This window comes from Orycteropus afer, unplaced genomic scaffold, assembly GCF_000298275.1.
Source record: "Orycteropus afer afer isolate SDZICR_OR568_19922 unplaced genomic scaffold, OryAfe1.0 scaffold00003, whole genome shotgun sequence".
NCBI classification, from domain to species: domain Eukaryota; kingdom Metazoa; phylum Chordata; class Mammalia; order Tubulidentata; family Orycteropodidae; genus Orycteropus; species Orycteropus afer.
In genome coordinates, this window is record NW_006921590.1 from 24,973,559 (window position 1) to 24,993,227 (window position 19,669).

Genomic DNA, 19,669 nt, shown 5'->3' on the forward strand with positions numbered 1-19,669 from the left:
GCAAGTAACGACTGGGATCTTAAAAGCTTGCAAGCTGCCATCTGGATCCAACGATGGATCTCTCATCATCCAGAGCAGAGAAGAATGAAGAAAACCAAAAAATTCATGGAAACAATTAGTCCTAGCGACTGGTACACCATCCGATCTGCAGCCTATACGACCATGAGACCAGAAGAACTAGATGGTGCCCAGCTACCACTGTCAACCACTCACAAGGGAATCTATGTAGGAGATCCTGGATAGAGAGGGAGAACAATGTGAAACAAAACTCAAAACCATTTGGAGAAAAAAAAAAGGGGGGGACCAGGTTTACTGGTCTGACAGCCTGCTGGAACCACTGAGATTATGGCCACTAGCTGTCCTTCAGGTCTGGAATTGAACCTACACCTATGGCTTCCAGCAAACAAAAGACAGGCATATGAATTGAACATTTACCTGAGGTAGACACACTCCTTGGAGAGAACAATCATGGAAGAAAGAAGGGCTGCTTATGCACAGGAGACAGCTCAGAGGCAGGTGTGCATGGAGGGTGGACATAGGGAAGAGGTAACTATCGGGAGGAAGTGGGCAGGAAGCTGTTGCATTGTGGTAAACTGTGGTCAATGTCATGAGACAAAGTATATATGAACTGCTGTATGGAAAGTGAATTTGCTCTGTAAATTTTCACCCAAATAAAAATAAATATATATATATATATATACACACATATGTAAGATTAAACCAGAAAACTCATGTCTTTATAACTTCTTTTAAGCATTTTGTATGTTAAACCTAAAATCAATTATTTCAACTCATCAGAAGAGACTCAGAGACTGGTAAAACCTCTGGTACTATGACCCCAAGTCCAGAGGAGGAACTCCAGTGGCATAATGGTTAAACACTCGGCTCCTTACGGAAAGGCTGGCAGTTTGAACCCACCAGCTGCACCACAGGGGCAAAGATCCGGCAATCTGCTCCCATAAAGAATACAGCCTAGAAAACCCCTTGGGGCAATTCTAGTCTACCTTATAGGGTTGCTATAGGGTCGCCAGGAGTCAGAATAGACTTGACAGCACACAACAACAGAAGAGCCTCCAGAACTGTGAAAGAGTAAATTTACGTTGTTTTAAGCCACCAGCTTATTTGTCCTTTGTTATGGCAGCCCTAGGAAACTAAGAGTGCAAAAAACAGAAACCTACATATATTTTAATTCTCCACATTTTTTTTTTTTGAAATCTACATTCTTGCTTTAAAAAACTCTAGAAATGCTATATATGTCTACTAGCTACCAGCTAGTTTCTCAGCAATCAAACTACAAAACCTGTATTCTTTCCATCTGAGGCTTGCTTCAAGGAAACCCTATTATTCAAGTTTAACTAGTTTCAGCTTTCTACTAATTTTCCTTGGTAAAGCACTTCATAGCAATTTAGTATTTTATCTAAAAAGATAATTTTCCAAGATTTTATGTCCCCTTAGTACAGAATCAACTAACTGGCAATCTTGCATTGCTCCCTGTCTTAAAATGAAGAGATAGTAAGACTAAAAATGTTCCAGATAGTCTTAAATTTAGAATTTGCTATATTCACCTGTTTGGTCTTAACTGAATTTTCAAACTTTCAGGGAAACAGGTAAGTGTTATTAAGCACAAGGAATTAATTCCTTTCATTGGTTTATAAAATTACTAATAGTAGTAACTTTAATACTATAAATTCTTAACTGGCAACAAATACAATAACAGATGTCACAGATGATCCTCCATAGCCAACTTTCAATTTCACTAGTGGTCAAGTGTCCAAAAACTTAGTTTAATATTCACAGCAGTCATGTTTTTATCCACATCATTTTAAAAACAACTTAAAAAAAACTTCATATTTCAAGAGTCACAAAGAGTTACACAAAGTAAAACAATAAGGTGTTTTCTAACCTAGGCTGGAGGACAAAATAATGTTGTCTATATGTCTCTTGCCTAAGAAGCACACATGTACACATGTGCATGCACATACATCCATACAAACACACACAATCAATGGTAGAGACAAGTTGAAATTCTGACTCTAAATGGCTTAGAATTTTGACAAAGTTTTGCCAGTTGCTGGAACTCCCACTATGGCCCTTAGACACTCTTTAAAGCTGGAACTGAACCCACCTTGAGGGATCAATTTCCAGCCAAACAGACAGATCTAGAAAATGAACAATAATACCTGTGAGGAAAGCTCCTCAGATCAACCATACAAGTTCAAAAGAGCCACATGTGCACAAAAATAAAGCTCAGAAGACAGGAAGGGCCAGGAAGAAAAGGACAAATAGAAACAGGGAACCCAGGGAGGAAGCAGCAAAGTGCTGTTACAATGAGAGGGCTGCAACTAATGTCATGAAACAAAAAATGTATAAACTGTTGAATGGCAAACAATTTGCTCTGTAAACTTTTACCCAAAGCACATTAAATTTAAAAAATTAATAATAAAATAAAAGCTTGACCAGTTGTTACTCCTCCTTTCTTACTCTAATCTTCTCATCCTAATTATAAAGAACAGAAACTTACCAATATCACTGGCAAATTCGTAGACATGAGGTTTCTGTAGCAGACCTAACTGGCACATACAGGTAAGGGCATTAAGAGCTTTAACAATAACAAATTCCTCAGCATCACTAAGACCTTGTTGCAGCAGGGGTTTGAGAATTGAGGAGCTCTGCCAGCCAACATAGGCAGCAACACCTGTAAAAGATAAATAAAAATGCATGATTATTTGAGACTTAAAAGTAGAAAGTACCACTAAAGAAAAAAAAAAATGTAATCAAAAAGCCAACCAATTGAGCATTGATCAAGGAAGAGAGGGCATTACACTTCCTACCCAGCACAACAAATGATCCACACTAAAGAAAATCACTAAGAAAACACCATGGAAAAGAAAAGATCCTAAGAAAAGAAAATATGAAATGTCCTAAAGATGAAAAAGGAGCCCTGGTAGTGCAGTGTTTAAAGTGCTCAGCTATTAACAGCAAGGTCAGCAATTTGAACCCACCAGCCACTCCACAGGAGAAAGATGTGGGAGTCTGTTTTCATAAAGACATAAAGACTTAGAAACCCTATGGGGCAGTTCTACTGCCTGATAGGGTCCCATGAGTCCAAATGGACTAACTGGCAATGGGTTTGGTTTTTTAAAAGAGGAAAGAGAATCAAACCAGAATCAGATGAGCTTCACCAACAATGGAGGTTAGAGACAACAAAGCAAGATCTTCAAAGTTATGAATCAAATTCTATACCCAAACTGTCAATTAAATATGAGAACAAAATAAGTAATTTCAAGACATGCAAGGATAGTAGAAGTCTGCTCTTTCTTGAGGATGCTCTGCAGCAAAATACCAAGAAAGGTTCAGAATGAACAAAATGGTAGATCTAAGCCACGATTTCAAAGGAGAAAAAAAAAAGATATTAGGTAACAAAGATCTGTAAATCATTAGCCCCAATCAGAACCAAAAGCCAATAAATTTAAAGAATATCACCAAGAAGAACAAAATAGACAATCAGCAACAGACATAGTGAAGAAGGCGTACTACTCTTCTCTCTTTAAAGGGAAAGAAAACAAAGGAATCTGAAGCTCAAGGGCAAACAAAAAATTATTCAAGAAAGTCAAGGTCTAAGTCCAAAGGACTAATGGCCCATGAAAACCTCAACCCATATGACTCAGAGACCAGAAGAATTAGATGGTGCCTGGCTACCGAAGTCAACCACTCAGAATAGGATCAAAATTAGAGATCCTGGGTACAGTGGGAGAAAAATGCAGAACAAAGCTGAAAATCATTAAAAAATCAGGCTTACTGGTCTGATAGAGACTGATGAAACGTCCAAGACTATGGCCCCACATCACCCTTATGGCCTGGAACTGATTTCACTCCCATGGCTTAACTCTTAGCCAAACAACAGACATGGCTTCGAGCTGAACACCTGCACCAGGAAGATGCATTCATTGGAAAAATCAACCCATGGGCGATCAGAAGGTCAGCATTTACACAGGGAGAAATGTAGGGAGGCAGGAATGCATAAAAAGGAAAGACATCAGGAAAAGGTAACCACAGGGAGGAAGGAAGAAGTGAAATGTTACACTGCTGGGAATGTAACCAGTATCACAAAACAAAATGTGTAATGAACTGCTGAATGTAAAACCAATCTGTTTTGTAAAATTTCACCCAAAGCACTAAAAAAAAAAAAGTCAGTCATGGTCTAAATATCAAATAAATAACTACTACGTTTGTAGTAATTGGTAGAGGAAGAAAAACAGAATCAATTGACCTTGATACTATAAATATTCTTATCAAGTAGTAGAGGGTTAGAGCACTGGGATTGTGGTGAAGGAAATTATAGAATACTACTTGGCTTTATACATTCATAATCATGTAAATTTTGTTTTGCACTTTCAGAATCAATCTATACAAAGCACAAAAGACTTTATTATGATTAGAGAAGAGGACATAAATTTATTAACCATGAAAATGAAATTGCTAGTTAGATTTTAAACTTAACAGTTAAATTTTTAATCACCAAAAATACAGGAGTTGGACAGAAAGAAAAGGAAACTACTTTTCTTGTAGTGCAAATTAGAAGAAGTATATGAATAAGAAATAGATTTAATTATTTAACATTATAAAAACAGAAAACTAAAAGACTGAAAATGTTGATCTACATATCAAAACCTGAGAGGGAAAGAGGTATCAGAGTATAGTATGAGAAATGTTATCTTTACCTGGAATAGAAATCAAAATACTAAGTCTAAAGATGGTAATTATTAAAGTAGTATGAAATTATTTTTAGAGATATGACAATGATCAAAGACACCCAGCTGAAAACACAAACCAGAGTAACTGTCTCTGAGAATGCAATTACTACTTTCCATACATTATTTATAAATTTTGAATAAACATTAGTTTACAAAAACATTTTACTTCTGCTATTGAAAAAATTATTTTAGAAATGTTTTTTCTCTAATAAATGAAAAACTACTACTTAAAATTCCAGTGGATTATATTTAAGAACTCTATAAACTGAAGTGTACAATGAGCTAAAATAGATAAAAATATTTCGGGGAAAAAAGTGACATCTGTGGAACTTATATTACTAGATACTAAAGACTCAGACTCACTGCCATCGAGTCACTGACTCATCGTGACTCCCCACTGGGTTTCCAAGGCTGTAAATCGTTATGGAAGCAGATTGCCTCATCTTCCTCCCATGGAGCAGCTTGTGGATTTGAACCACCAATTTTCTGGTTAGCAGCCAACTGTCTTATCCACTACCCCACCAGAGCTCCTTGGTTGGCTGTTGGTTGGTATGTGGCACTGAGTCGGACCTGACTCATAGCGACCCATCCCTGGGTTTCCAAAGCAATTATCACTACGGAAGTAGATTGCCCCATCTTCCTTCCGAGGAGTGGCTGGTGGGTTTGAACTGCCAGCCTTCTGGTGAGCAGTCAAGTGCCTTAGACACTATGCTACCAGAGCTCCTTACTAGATACTAAAACCAAAAAATCAAACTAACTGCCATCAAGTTGAATCTGACTCATGGCGATCCCTCCTTGGGTTTCTAAGGCGGTATCCCTATGGAAGTAGATTGCCCAATCTTCCTTCCAAGGAGTGGCTGGTGGGTTTGAACCACCTGCCTTCTGGTTAGCAGTCAAAAATGCCTTAGGCACCATGCCACCAGAGCTCCCACTAGATACTAAAGTTAATAATAAATATATAATAATTAAAATATGGTATAATATGAGTATCAAAATAAAGAAATCAGTGAGATAGATTAGATAACTAAGACACTTGACCCTAAAAGACATGCATGCAGAAGAAGATTAAAAAAAAACTTCTCAAATCAATGGGAAAGAAATGAAATATTCAATAAATAGTGTTGAAAACATTGGTTACATTTCTGAGAAGAAGAAATATTCAGAAATCATCTCACACCATATCCCAAAATAAAGATTAAACAGTTAAGTGTGAAAAATAAAGCATTAAAACAAATTATTAACCTAATTTCTGGAATGGGAAAAGACTTCAAGCACAAAAATGAAAAAAAAAAAAAAAAACCCACAAAACAAAAGATCAATTAAGTTGACTACATAAAAACTGCTAAAATAAAAATATTCTAAAAATAAAAATCAAGTTAAAGAACCACCTGAGAAAAGTTTCACCAAGAAATAATAAAACCAAGAAATAATAAAAAGTTATTTAATGTATAAAAGGCTCAAAAATAAGTATCGATAAGAAAAGCCTAAATTCTCCATGTGGTGTTGTTGTTATGCACTATCGAGTCAGACCGGACTCATAGTGACCCCTCCTTGGGTTTCCAAGGCAGTATCACTATGGAAGTAGACTGCCCAACCTTCCTTCCGAGGAGTGGCTGGTGGGTTTGAACTGCCAGCCTTCTGGTTAGCAGTCAAGTGCCTTAGACACTATGCTACCAGAGCTCCTAAATTCTCCATGTAGAAACTACTAAAAAAAAAAAAAGAGGGAGGTATGGTAACATGAATAATCACCAGTAACAACAAAACAAAAATAGCAAGCAATTGCAAAATTTTCTAAAGCAGAAAGTATCCTTTTCTCTGAAACATTACCTGATAGTATTTGTAGAAATATCAATATTTGTAGAAATATCAGTACCAATAAAATGTGTCTTTTTTTTTTTTACTTTTTAGAAAAAAAAAAAATATATCCAACTTCAAAATTTATAGCAGTTCCTTTCCCACATTATTGGGAACCAACACCTAATACCTTATCTGTTCTTAATTACTATATAAACTGTCTGGTATATGACAAAATGGAACAGAAAAGACAGAAAGAAAAAGGGAAGACCTACAAGACCTACTCACCTCATTAGAAAGCTTAGATGCTAGCCAAGCTTTTCAATGTGTTAGGGATCGACTTGTCTCCCAAAAGGATATGTTCAAATCCTAACCGCCCCCATACCTGTGAATGTAACCTTGTTTGAAAATAGTGTCTTTGAAAATGTTACTAGTTAATATGAGGTCATAAAAGAACAGAATCCTAATGTCCTCTGAGTGGGACCCTTACAAAAGGGGAAAAGAGACAAAAACACAAACAAGGGGAAGACAGACATGTGAAGATGCATCTACAAGCCAAGAAATGCTAAGAAATGTCAAGAAAAGCTCTTTCTCTAGAGCTTTCAGAGAGAACATGGCTCTGCTGACACCCTGAATTCAGACTACTGGCCTCCAGAACTGAGAGACAATAAGCTTCTGTTCTTACATAAGAACTCAGTCTGTGGTATTTTGTTACTTCAGCTTTAGGAAACTAATGTATAATGTACAGAAATAATTAGTCTTTAAACCTTTTAGAGTAATAGACAAGCTGTTATAATCATGTAGGAAATGAAACAAAAAAGGTTAAAGGATGAACTTAGTAACATGGCTTTAGCATGTAATACTGATTGAATCTAAACCTAAGGGAACTAATGTGTTGAGGGGGAAAGCAATCAATTCAAAAGAGAAATATACCAAACCCTATATCAAACTTAAGGAGCTCTGGTGGCACAGTGCCTAAGGTATCTGACTGCTAACCAGAAGGCTGGTAGTCCAAACCCACCAGCCACTCCATGGAAGGAAGACAGGGCAATCTCCTTGAGTAAAGATTTACTGCCTCAGAAACACAAAGGGTGTTGTTATGAGTCAGAATCAACTTGATGGCAGTGGGTTGATTTTTGTTTTTTCAGACCAAATTTAACCCATTCAAGGTAAATTTCATTTTCTTTCTAATTTTGAATCTAAATGTATCCTTTAGATAAATCTGAAAATCTAGAATTGCAACATAAAACAAGAAAAAAACCAAAAAGCTGCTTAAGCTGCTTAATTTTTCACAAGTTTTTAGTTAGCAGAAGGCAAAGCCTGTAAGTTTTAATCTTCTAATTAGACTGATTTTCAACTATGAAAATCATACATTCTCTTATTTTCTGCTTCTAAAAGTGATGAATGTTGTTGTAGAAAACTTGACTAATATGTTAAATATAAAGAGAACAATCATATACTATCCAAGCCCTAGACATAACCACTACAAACATTTCAGTACAGGCCAGTCTATTTCCCAAACATACAGGATTCTTGGTATTATTACCATCACAAAACTTGAATACTATATATAGATGAGGGTCTACTTCAGTCACATTAACAATATTTCATCATATTTTCCCAGGTCATTAAATATTCCTTTAAAACACAGCTTTTCATTACCTCATGGTATGCCTTCAAATGGATATATCACACTTTATTAATCCCTTGATCAGCTAAGATTTTTTTATCATCCAAAAGCAGCACGAAGACAGACACAAATAGTAGGAATTAATTTCCTAAATACTAGGAATAATTTCATTATTAATGAGATTTGGTAATATTGTTACTTATCCTTCAAACTGCACTAAATCAGGATGATGATTCAAAATTTTAATGACAAATTTAAAAACAAAAAAATCATACCAACTATACTATCAAAAAATGCTCCACGCAAATGCCAATCATTCTTATCATTTAGGAATGTGATCATATGGGACAACAATACATCATTCGCTTTCTGACGTCCAAAGAATACACAAAGTCGTGTTATTCCATTTTCCATCAGGGTTTGTTTCACAATATTTTCAAGGTCACTTAGCAAAGTGACAACTTTCTGCTGGACCATTTCATGTAAGGCTTGGAGCTCTGGAAAAAAAGATATAAAGATAGGATAAATTTTTTCCCCATACATATACACTCAACTTTCTTTCTTACTCCTCAGAGGAACAGAATGATTAGAAAAGGTACAACAGAAGTCTATAACCACTAAGTTTTTCCACTATCCAAAGCTCTGAAGGATAGATGGGAAACTGAAAAACAAATTGAAGAATATCCTAATAAGCAGGTACCACAAGCATGGTTATTATCTCACTAATTAAAAAGTTCCATTTATGAGGCTCAAGGAGAAAATTATGGAGAAGCACGTGAAAGGAGGTAATATTGCCCCAAAAGGGTGACTCAATCAAGTATTGGATTAAGTTCAGGACATAAACTGATGATAAAGGGCAACACTTTCAGTAAACAATTTTAAAGATAGGTTTACCACACTTTAGAAAGATAAAAAATACATTGTTTTTCAAATCCATAGGCAAGTCCTGATGGCTTTTCATGACCTGGTCCCTACTTTCTTTTCCAACAAGCACATCTCCCACCACTCCCCACCCTACCCTTTTCATTTATTTACTTACTTAGTTGTATGTCTTTCCCTTCATAAAATATACATGCCTACAGCAGCACATAACTCCCTGATGCAGAGCTTTTAACAATTATTTGCTCACTACATTAAGGAAGACAAAGGCCATTATTGGTCTAGGTACTGTCAAGAAAAAAGAAGGTCTGCTATGCAAAAACACATGCTCACCCACAGAAAAACTTTAGATTAATTCCTAAAAAGTCTTAATACCTAATTTCACTGTGGTTATACAACGTATGACAGTATTATTTTCCAAGACGTTGTCGTTGTTAGCTGCCCTTGACTTGTGGTGACCTCATGAACAACAGAATAAAATGCTGCCTGGTCCTGTGCCATCCCTATGATTAATTGTAGACTGGATCATTATTATCCACAGAATTTTCACTGGCTGATTTTCAGAATTAGATCCATAGGTATAGTGCAGTGAATTGAGTATTATAGTATTATTGAGTATTAGTCCTCCATTCTGTGGGAGCTCTGGTGATGTAGTGCCTAAGGCATGTGACTGCTAACCAGAAGGCTGGAGGTTCAAACCCACCAGCCACTCCTCGGAAGAAAGATTGGGCAATCTTACTTCCATAGAGATACTGCCTCAGAAACCCAAGGAGGGATCGCATGAGTCAGATCCGACTCGATGGCAGTGAGTTTAGACAGTAAATCCTGGTGGTGCAGTGAAGGCATATGACTGCTAACCAGAAGATTGGTGGTTCAAACCCACCAGCCACTCCACAGAAGGAAGACCAAGTAATCTACTTCCAAAAAGATTTAGCACCTCAGAAACCCAAAGGGAGTCGCTATGAGTCAGAATCGACTTGATGGCACTGAGTTTGGTTTCTTTTTTTTGACATCTGTTTACGGTGGGATGTATCTTGAGTCCAGCCTTGCTGGAGAGTGTGACTCAAGGCACTACCCTTAGTTTCCCTGAGGGTATATATGTAAATGTTCAGGCCAAGTTCACTCCAAATCCTGTGTTTGGTTCTTCATCATCTCACCCCTGGATTGGAGACAGCAGCCAGTTATCTGATCTGCTGATATGGGTTCACCAGTCCTCGTAACCAAGTGAGTAAGGAGAATCCTCCAGACCTAGACCTGACCCATGAATTTGGGACTTGCCAGACTCCCAACCACCACCATTGTGTGAGCTATGTCATTGCATTTTGTGAGTTCTGTGAGATGTTACAGCAAAATATGGAACCCTAACAAGGGAGGGAGAGTTCCGAGGGGAGGAGGAAGAGTGATGTTAGAGACAATGGAGTGGGATACAGCACTTTGGAAAAGTTGGACAGTTGGGACATCCTCAACCTCTGTCTCATAGGGACCAGCCTCATGCTAATCATTCTAAAAGAAATTATTCAAGCACCAAGCCTTTCTCTCTAGCTTAAAAATATCTTAAAAATATCTTTAAAATATCTTAGTTTAAAAGCTCTGCTGAAACCTGTTCAACATTACAAAGCAACATGCAAACCACCATTGTCACCTGGGAATTAAATCTGGGTATCCCACATGGAAGGTGAGAATTCTACCACTGAAATAAAAAAGCTAGGATTTCCTCATAATTCCTCTTCTAAATTCAAAATTGTTTGATTACTTTAGATCTAGATAAAATGTTGTCTAAAAATGGTGCCATTCTAGCAAGTAACAGAACCATTACAGCTGACTACAGCATACAAAACTAAAAGTTGGATTTCTCTAGCTTTTTTTCAACTAGAAATACCTTGCAGCAAATCTAAATATATTACTTTACTTCTAAATCTTTCACTCAACAAACATTAACTGAAAATTGTTAAGAGTTATATAAATGTAAAGGAACCTAAAACAGGGACTCTGACCTCAGAGAGTTTAACATCACATCTGTTCCTTCACATTAAAAAGGGTGGCCTTTGCTCTATAAGTCAGAGATAGTATGAAATAAAAACAGTTGATGGTTGAAGATACTCAGAATATACTCACATAAGAAGTGTTTAGATTCTTTATGAGAATTAGGTACTTGCTTTACTACTGACACAAATCAATTCTGGCTGAAAAACAACTGACTTTAGAAGTTATGGTGACATTTTCTGGTTTGATAATAGTATAGGGCAATAGAGACAACAACCAAAACCTGGAACCCTACCAATCTATATATCTGGTTTTCCTTTATCTTGCATGTAAATTACAAATGGCATTTTTTCCAAGGTAGCATTAACAATTCATTCTGAAAAACAGGAAACCTGGAAAAGAAAAAATAATACCTGTGTCATAATTTCCATTGGGATGTGTGACTTCATCTATTTCTTCACTATTAGGGTCATTTTCCATATTGAGATTTTTTAACTGCACTAATTCCAGGAATCTCAGAGCCGTTTCTGCCAATAGTGCTATGTTTTCTATAAAAAGAGAGCAATTGATAATAATTATAATCTTAAATCTGTGTAATGTTTATAATTTTTCCTAAGTGTTTACACATATAAATAGTAATCATAAAACAAAGGGGAAGAATAGGACTTTTCAATTTAGTACTCATTAGGTTACAATCAGATTTTTAGTAACTAATCTCATAATCTACAACTATCTCCAAACTGCCAGTTTTAATAATAAACATAAGCTTTTTAAAAAGAAAAAGACATGGATGACCCAAAAGCTAGTCCTAAATTTATTATGGCCAAAAAAAAAGGGAAAAAAACTAATCCTTTTGCAGAGACTTACCCTATAAACAGTATCTCGACCAGTTACAGATATTATTAGACTAAAAGAGAAACATTCACAGCACAATAACAGATCAAGCTGGGCTCTGGAATCAGACCGGGCCTCAAAACCTGACCTGCCACTTTCTAGCTGGCTGCTTAAGCAATCTAAGTCTCAGTTTCTTCATATATAAATGGAAACTCATATGCACCTCAAAGACCCATTACCAGACTGAATTTATCCTGGTTAGTTTGCCTTACAAGTGATATTCTGAAGTTCTTAGACAAAAGCAGTGTGAGACTGTGTGCCACACTCTGCAGTTGTCATTCCCTTCTGATCATCTATTACTGTTCCACTGTCTGACTCTCCTCAGCAGTGCAAAAATAATTACTGCTAATTTCTGCTGTCACATGTGCTATTACATCTGCTCTTTGCTTATACTTTCTTCTTCTTTTCATTTTTCTTGTTGTTTTTCTTCCCTTCTTTTCCTCCCACTTCTGTGCTACGCAACATATGCCCATAACTAACCAAAACCTGCACTTTTCCTTAGTAAACAGAACCGAAGTTCTGTTTACAAAGTTTAATTACTACCTTATTCTGATTCCGAAATTTACTTTTTCACTTACTTCTGAAATCTAAGAAATTGAGTTCTAGCTCACAAAGTCACTACTAACCAAGAGTGATTCCTTTTATCTTGGAATCCCACTCTCCACCCCAGCCAGACTGAACACTGTTCTGACTATAACATGTGACCTCTAAATAACTAAGATGTTAACATTCCATAATGCCTGCTAACCCTGAAGATGAGAGAATTCTGGCCTCCCCAGTAAGCCAAAACTTCACTTTAATGAACCTACCTTCACTACGAAGCACCTCTTACTTTCCTGGGCACCTCTGAAATCTGACTAGATTTATGCTCATTTCCCCATTTAAGCACATAGACCACAACACACTTGCAAAGATACAAACCTATACTAGTATCCTTAAGATACAGAAAGAATATTGTAAAGTAAGGAAATTATGTTGATTCTAAGCTTTTATAATTACTGATGCATGTAGTTTAATAAAAGAGCTCTGGTGGTATAGCAACTAAGGTATTTGGCTGCTAACCAAAGGACCACGCTTCAAACTCAACAGCCTCTCCAAGGAAGAAAGATGAGGCAATCTGCTTCTGTAAAGATTTACAGCCTTGGAAACCCAAAGGGGGTCGCTTTGGTTGGAATCAACTCAATGGCAGTAAACGTGGTTTGTTTTTTGTTCATTTAATTATATTTAACCACACAAGTTCAAATAGACCCCTAACTATATTTTAAAAGGCTATTTTATCATGTAATCAGCCATGATGGAGAGACATGGGAAGGTGTTGAACTGGCCTTGGGTTACGATAGACTCTCACCACAAAGACCCCGAGACCAAAGAAAAGGTTGTTGTTGTTATGTGCCGTCGAGTCAAACTCGACTCATAGCAACCCCTCCTTGAGTTTCCAAGGCAGTATCACTATGGAAGTAGGATTGCCCAACCTTCCTTCCAAGGAGTGGCTGGTGGGTTTGAACCGCCAGCCGTCTGGTTAGCAGGCAAGTGTCTTAGCCACTATGCTACCAGAGCTCCTTAGGCTGCTTAAAAATCAAAGTATGTACCAGCAGCTCTGAGACCTGAGAAAGAATCAAACCTGATTCCTCAGACATTTCAGTCACATAGCCTTGCCAAGTCCCAATTTTCTCACCTATAAAATGAGGGTAATATAACATCTACTGTTAGTGGCAACAATCTTTGTAACAATTTTGAGCAGCAGATGTCCTGACATGTAGAGGTTTTTCAATAAATAGTAGCTATTAGTATGCTATGGCTATTACTAACTGAATGTCATTTTGATACTGTGGCACCTATGCATCAGAACTTTACTTATTTAACAGTTATAACTGAGAACAGACCAAGATTCAGTGATCCAAGAATAAGACTTACGAAACAGTAATAATGAGAAATATAGCTTTTTTTAAAAAAACCTACAAGCTTTTATTTTAATTCAATCATTTATATTTACCAAGTGAATTATAAATGCGCTTTGTTATAAATGACAAGCACTCCCTATATTAAGGAAATCCTGATTTTTCTAGGCCTGACATTTCTATCTATACAGCTACTAGCCCTGGACACCATCAATAATGTAATAAACAGATAAATAAAAATATAAATATGTGTATCTTATACCCAACAATGACCATTTACTTTGTGGATGTGCACAGAGGTAAGGCCAGAGTCCAAAGACCATTTTTCACATGCATGGTTACAAATTATGATAGGCAAATCATTAAATGAACTAAATGAAATTAACAAGTATCTTTCAGAGTGGCAGTATCATCACCATGGCCATATTATGTATTATTCACAAAGACCTCAAAAGAGAATCCTTGACTTCTTTCAGATTATATTATAAATTATAAGATTACATAAATATTCCAGTGAGATATGCCATGCAGAAATAAGCATGTTCAAATTAATTTGGGGAGCTAACAACATGAATCTGTATCACCTGATTTTGAGTGAGAACTACAAGAACAAGCTGTTGTGTGATACATACAGCACACCCACCTCATCACAAAGAAGCCACATATCTTAAGTATTATCCTAACTGGAAGGATCTGAAAATTCAGTAAATTCATATGCTAGATTATCCCATCACCAAATTACCCAGAAAAATTAATCTTTTTCAATAGCAACACACTGCTGTTTATCTGTTCAGAGAAACTTTATAATGGCCTAAAGATATTAGATCTATATCACACACTGGGAAGCATGAGTATTATTCCAAGTTAAACTGAACATGCCTGCTAAAATAAAACAATTCTGTATTATATACTTTTTTCACTTAATAATTCTGATCACTTCAACAATGAGAGACCACACAAAAGTTTAGTCCTAAACACAGATTAGCTGTAAATATCATTTATATGTGTAATCAAATAGTTTATGGCCCAAAGTTCACACTGCCAAAGAAATCAGAGAAACAAGAAGTATTATAGTCACTAACTTTAAAAATAACTGAGTCGCCATTACTTAGACAAGAAACTCTTACCGGCGTAGGCTAGTCTAACAATAGTAGCATCATCTTGGGCCAAGTGGGCTATGCCTGGCAGAATATATTCCGGATAGATATTGATATCATTGCGAGGAACCTCTTTGACAAGAGCAAGAACTTTGGTCAACGTCCTCAAGGCTTCAGCCCTCACTCTGGGAACAGAGTCATTGCTGAAATGCAGAAGATAGGGAGTAATACGATCCAAAAGGATTTCTACACTTAATCTTGGGGCCAAATGGAGAATAAGTTCCAAAGCAGCAAGTTTGGAATCACAGTACTTAAGGGTCTGTAAGCAGGACGTTATAACAGACACCAAAATAACCAGCCCACTTTCCTTAGGCTCCCCCTCTGCTTTTTCCGATGGATCACGTCCACAGAGATTGTTAATAATGTTGCCCAAATCCTTCCGTATAACCAGAATACGCTCATCTGCAGAGAGAAATGTTTCCTTGGCAAACTGGGCCATGTATGGCTGAAGGAAAGTGTAAAATATTTCAGGAAAGGCATTGCCACGCTGTTGCTTTAAATAATCTTCTGCCTCTAAACGTTTATCTGGCTCACGGTGAATCATTTGAGTTACCTACACCAAGGGGGAGAAAGGGAGTAAAAAATAAGACTTGAGTATAGTAAATTAAGCCAGATGAAAGCAACAAGGGCAACTTACACATGACTTAGAGAATTTTCAAGGTAATTCTGAGTACTTTCAATCTTCACCTGACACTACTCTCAGAACCCGATTAAGTAAAATGTGACTCCAATGTCATCCTAGAAAGCAACAGGAAAATTACAAACTAATATACTGCAATGGCCAAAATACACAAAGAGAAGATTATACCCTGTTCAGCATTACCTATTTATTATACGTTGCCCCCACAACTCAAGGATTTTTAAATTTTTTGGTGGCACACACCAGTGAGAACCTGAGAAAAGCAATGGATCTTTTCTGGGGGAAAAAAAAAACTGTATAGACAATTTTTGCATATAGAATTATACACAATTCTTGGAACATTTAAAGAACCCCTGAAATCCATCTACATCTCTTACATACATAAAAGTTCTTGCTCTAGAACCTACTGCCACAAGTTCAAAGGTTTAAGGGTAGCTCTAGGGTATAGTCAAAAGGGAAACTGGTGGTTTAGAACTTTTCAACTAATGTAAAAGATGATAAATCCTGCAAATTCTAGAAATGGCATACTGAATGTGAATTTAAAGAAGCCTTGGTGGCATAGTGGTTAAAGTGTTTAGCCGCCAACAGAAATGTCAGTAGTTTAAACCCACCAGCCACTCTGTGGAAGATGTGGCATTCTGCTTCCATAAAGATTACAGTCGTGGAAACTATGGGGCAGTTCTACTCTGACCTATAGGATCACTATGAGTTCGAATCAACCTAATGGCAACAGGTTTTGCTTTTGCTCTGGTAGCATAGTGCCTAAGGCACCTGACTGCTAACCAGAAGGCTGGCGGTTCAAACCCACCAGCCACTCCTCAGAAGGAAGGTTGGGCAATCCTACTTCCATAGTGATACTGCCTCGGAAACCCAAGGAGGGGTCGCTATGAGTCGGGGCCGACTCGACGGCATATAACAACAACACATATGAATTTATCCTATTTTTTTCTAGCATAATAGGAAATTTTATTTTTCATTACTTCAGAATATCATATAATCTTTCATGGAACCTTATTTAAACTCTCCATTTATATTCTAAATAGGAGCTTAGCATTGAACTTGGAAGAATCAAATGTACTCTAAATAAGGAAAGGTAAAGTAATAGAATAAAGAGTCAAATTCATTTCTTTCACAGTTGAGAAAATGTAGACCCAAAGGACATGAAATTACATGTCAAAGTTATAAGACAAATCTGTGGCATCCCTAGACAGAACACCTAGGCATGCCAACTGTGGTAGTTAAGGGTGTTGTCAACTCAGCTGGGCCCACTTGGGTGACTAGGCAGCTGGATATAGTTATTCCCCATGGTGAAACTGGCAATCAATTCCATGGCAGAATGTACCGGAGCAGCTAAGTAGCTGCTTTAGGGATATGGTCTGCTTCTAGTATATAAGAAGCAGCTTTGAAGATGGTCTCCAGCTGTTTGGCACACTTGAACCCTACATGTAGCCAAGTTGTTGTTCAGCAGACTGCCATCCCCTGCCAATCGTGGGACTTCTCATGGACTTGAATTAGTGGCCTGCCATGTTGTTTGGTAACACTGGGACTCTGCCTTTGTACTGGTCAACCTTGGGTTTGTCAGCCTCAGCAGCCAGCAGTTGTCTAAGTGAAGAAAAGCCTCTAGCTTCAGTGAGCCGACAGCAGGAAACAGAGCTGAACCCCAAGTTGAGGGGCTTTCACCCAGCCCCTAGAGCCTGGCACTTTGACCTTGGACTTAAATCCTCTGAACTGTAAGAGAATAAATTCCTTTGTTAAAGACATCCTATTTATGGTATATTTCTGTTAGAGCAGCACTAGGTAAACAAAATACCAACTCCCAGTCCAGTAAACTGCTCACGGAATATGAGATAAACTGGCTTCCACTAAAGAATCTTGCTTTTCAATAGTCATCATTTTAAGACAAATAAAATGTTATATTTCCTTACCTTATTAAAAAAATATTCTAAACATACTATAACCTTTTCCACAACTCAGAGTCATCATAACAAGCATCAATTTCTGTCTTGACTTTAAAAAGATGCTCTCAAACAAAAATTTGGTAAGATGACTTAGGCTGACTCTCACAGAATTTCTCACATCCATTCTATGTAATACTAATTTGTGATTCTATTGCCTCCCCTACCAGAATTGCCCTCAGGATCAAGGGAGGTACACAAAGCTATTTGCTTCTATATGAAATGGCCCTATTCTGCTGTATTATATTCAAATTGACATTCCTGTCTCTTTCATTTCAGATATCTATCTTCCTCATTTACTAGTAGTAGGTTCTGTCCTATGCAACCTCACCAACCTTCAAGTACCTGCTTCCAGATCTATGCTGCCAATTATAAATTAAAGCAGAACTAAAGATTATGATGGGAAGATATATGCATACATATATACTTATTTAAGATAAAGATATTGCCTAACTTTTGGGCAACATCTGATCACGTACATCTGTGATCAACCCTTGTAAAGCTTATTATTATATTAAAAATTCAAGGTACATACAATGGTTTGTAATAACAAAAGGGCACTACTTTGCAACATGAATTAAAACATTCATTAAAATGCTAAAGGTGTTTTAGAGTATCTGGAAGTATTTCTTTAATGTTTTTTATTCATAGAAAGGTACACTAAATACTGTATACTAAGACAAACATTTGACTAATTACTGTTACATACAACCTGTACCTAACTGTTCAAACTTATATACAAATTCAATTCAAAGACAGACACAGGAATAGAACTATTTTGTAATCTGGGGACTGCTTGTATATAACATCATGTTCACACAACATCCAAATTATATAATGTCCTATTTCACAGATATATTGTGGTCATTAAGTGACACATGACTATATTTAAGGACTGGGAAAAAATGACAAATCTCTCCCCAACAAAATAAAGGCAACAGACTGTATTAGTCAATGGGACTTCGTTGTATTTTTTTTCCAAAATCATAACACTCCAGAGAGCTAAATCAAAAGTGGGGACATAATCTATTAAAAAGTTTATGGGAAATATCTGTAGCATAATTACCAGTTCTCTGATACTGCAATCTTCAATTTTATTTAGCACTTGTTCAGGGAAAAAATGTCCATTTCTATAAGCCAAAAGCTGAGAGAGATCAAACAGTGGTACACCTTCTGTAAAAAGCTCAGCTATTACGCAACCTGGAAAACAAGAGAAATAACTCCATTAGAAATGAAGTACAAGATACCGTTAATATGTAGAAATTCAGAGAGTTCATAAAACTCCAAATGTAAAATCCAAAGTTAGGTGAGTTAAAATTTTAATGCAACAAACAATTACAATCAAGTAAGATACTATCAAGAATAGCCCAATCATTAGTTTCTAAGAGTCTAAAGTCAAAAAGGATCGTTCCATTTTTCTCCCTCGTACACAAAACATTTACCTAATTCTATAACTTAAAATAAATACATATGTATATATTATATACACATATACAGGCACAAGAAATACATGTTTTTTAAAAAAGCATGTACTTATTGTTCAGCTACAATAGAATGAAATTAAAACATTAAAATTTAAATTCATTAAATTTTTAATGAAATTAAAAATAACAAGAGGAGTTCCCGCAAGATGGCGGACTAGGTAGAAGGACTGCACAGACCCTCTTCAACAAAGAAAAAGGAAACCAACTGACACAGACACAGAAGATAATCTCGGACCCCTGAGCCTTGAAGGGAAGGATACAGAAGTAGACTAAACCCCAAATAGCAGAAGAATTTGCGTGAAAATACCAAAAAAGGAGACATACGGAGCTGCAGTCTGGCAGGGACCTGAGCACCCCTGACGGCACAAACAGCTTGGACATTCCCAAGTGGTGGTAGGACGTAAAAATTAACCTAAAAATCACCTTGCTAGCTAGGGATGGCACGGACTGTGCACAGTGGCTGGGGAACAAACAGAGAAGGTGAAGAGAAAGGTGGGTTGAGCTGTGGACTTTTGCCAGTCCGGAGGATGCCGCCATTCTGTAGGTTTAAAAAGCAGCTTGACTATTTTGGATATTTAAAGAGACAGCGCTCTCGCAGATT

The 19,669-nt window shown here is 36.9% G+C and overlaps 1 protein-coding gene across 1 annotated transcript in view; it reads right to left on the bottom strand.

Annotated features, from left to right (window-relative positions):
• The window catches only part of PIK3R4 (phosphoinositide-3-kinase regulatory subunit 4), a 91,492-nt gene that overhangs the window by 41,339 nt on the left and 30,484 nt on the right, over positions 1 to 19,669 (bottom strand). Inside the window, exons 2-6 of the mRNA XM_007936842.2 lie at positions 18,651 to 18,784; positions 14,960 to 15,542; positions 11,454 to 11,588; positions 8,454 to 8,675; positions 2,522 to 2,695 (exon numbers count right to left, since the gene is read on the bottom strand). Of these exons, the coding sequence (XP_007935033.1) occupies positions 2,522 to 2,695; positions 8,454 to 8,675; positions 11,454 to 11,588; positions 14,960 to 15,542; positions 18,651 to 18,784 (1,248 nt within the window). The remainder of the gene's footprint in view (positions 1 to 2,521; positions 2,696 to 8,453; positions 8,676 to 11,453; positions 11,589 to 14,959; positions 15,543 to 18,650; positions 18,785 to 19,669) is intronic.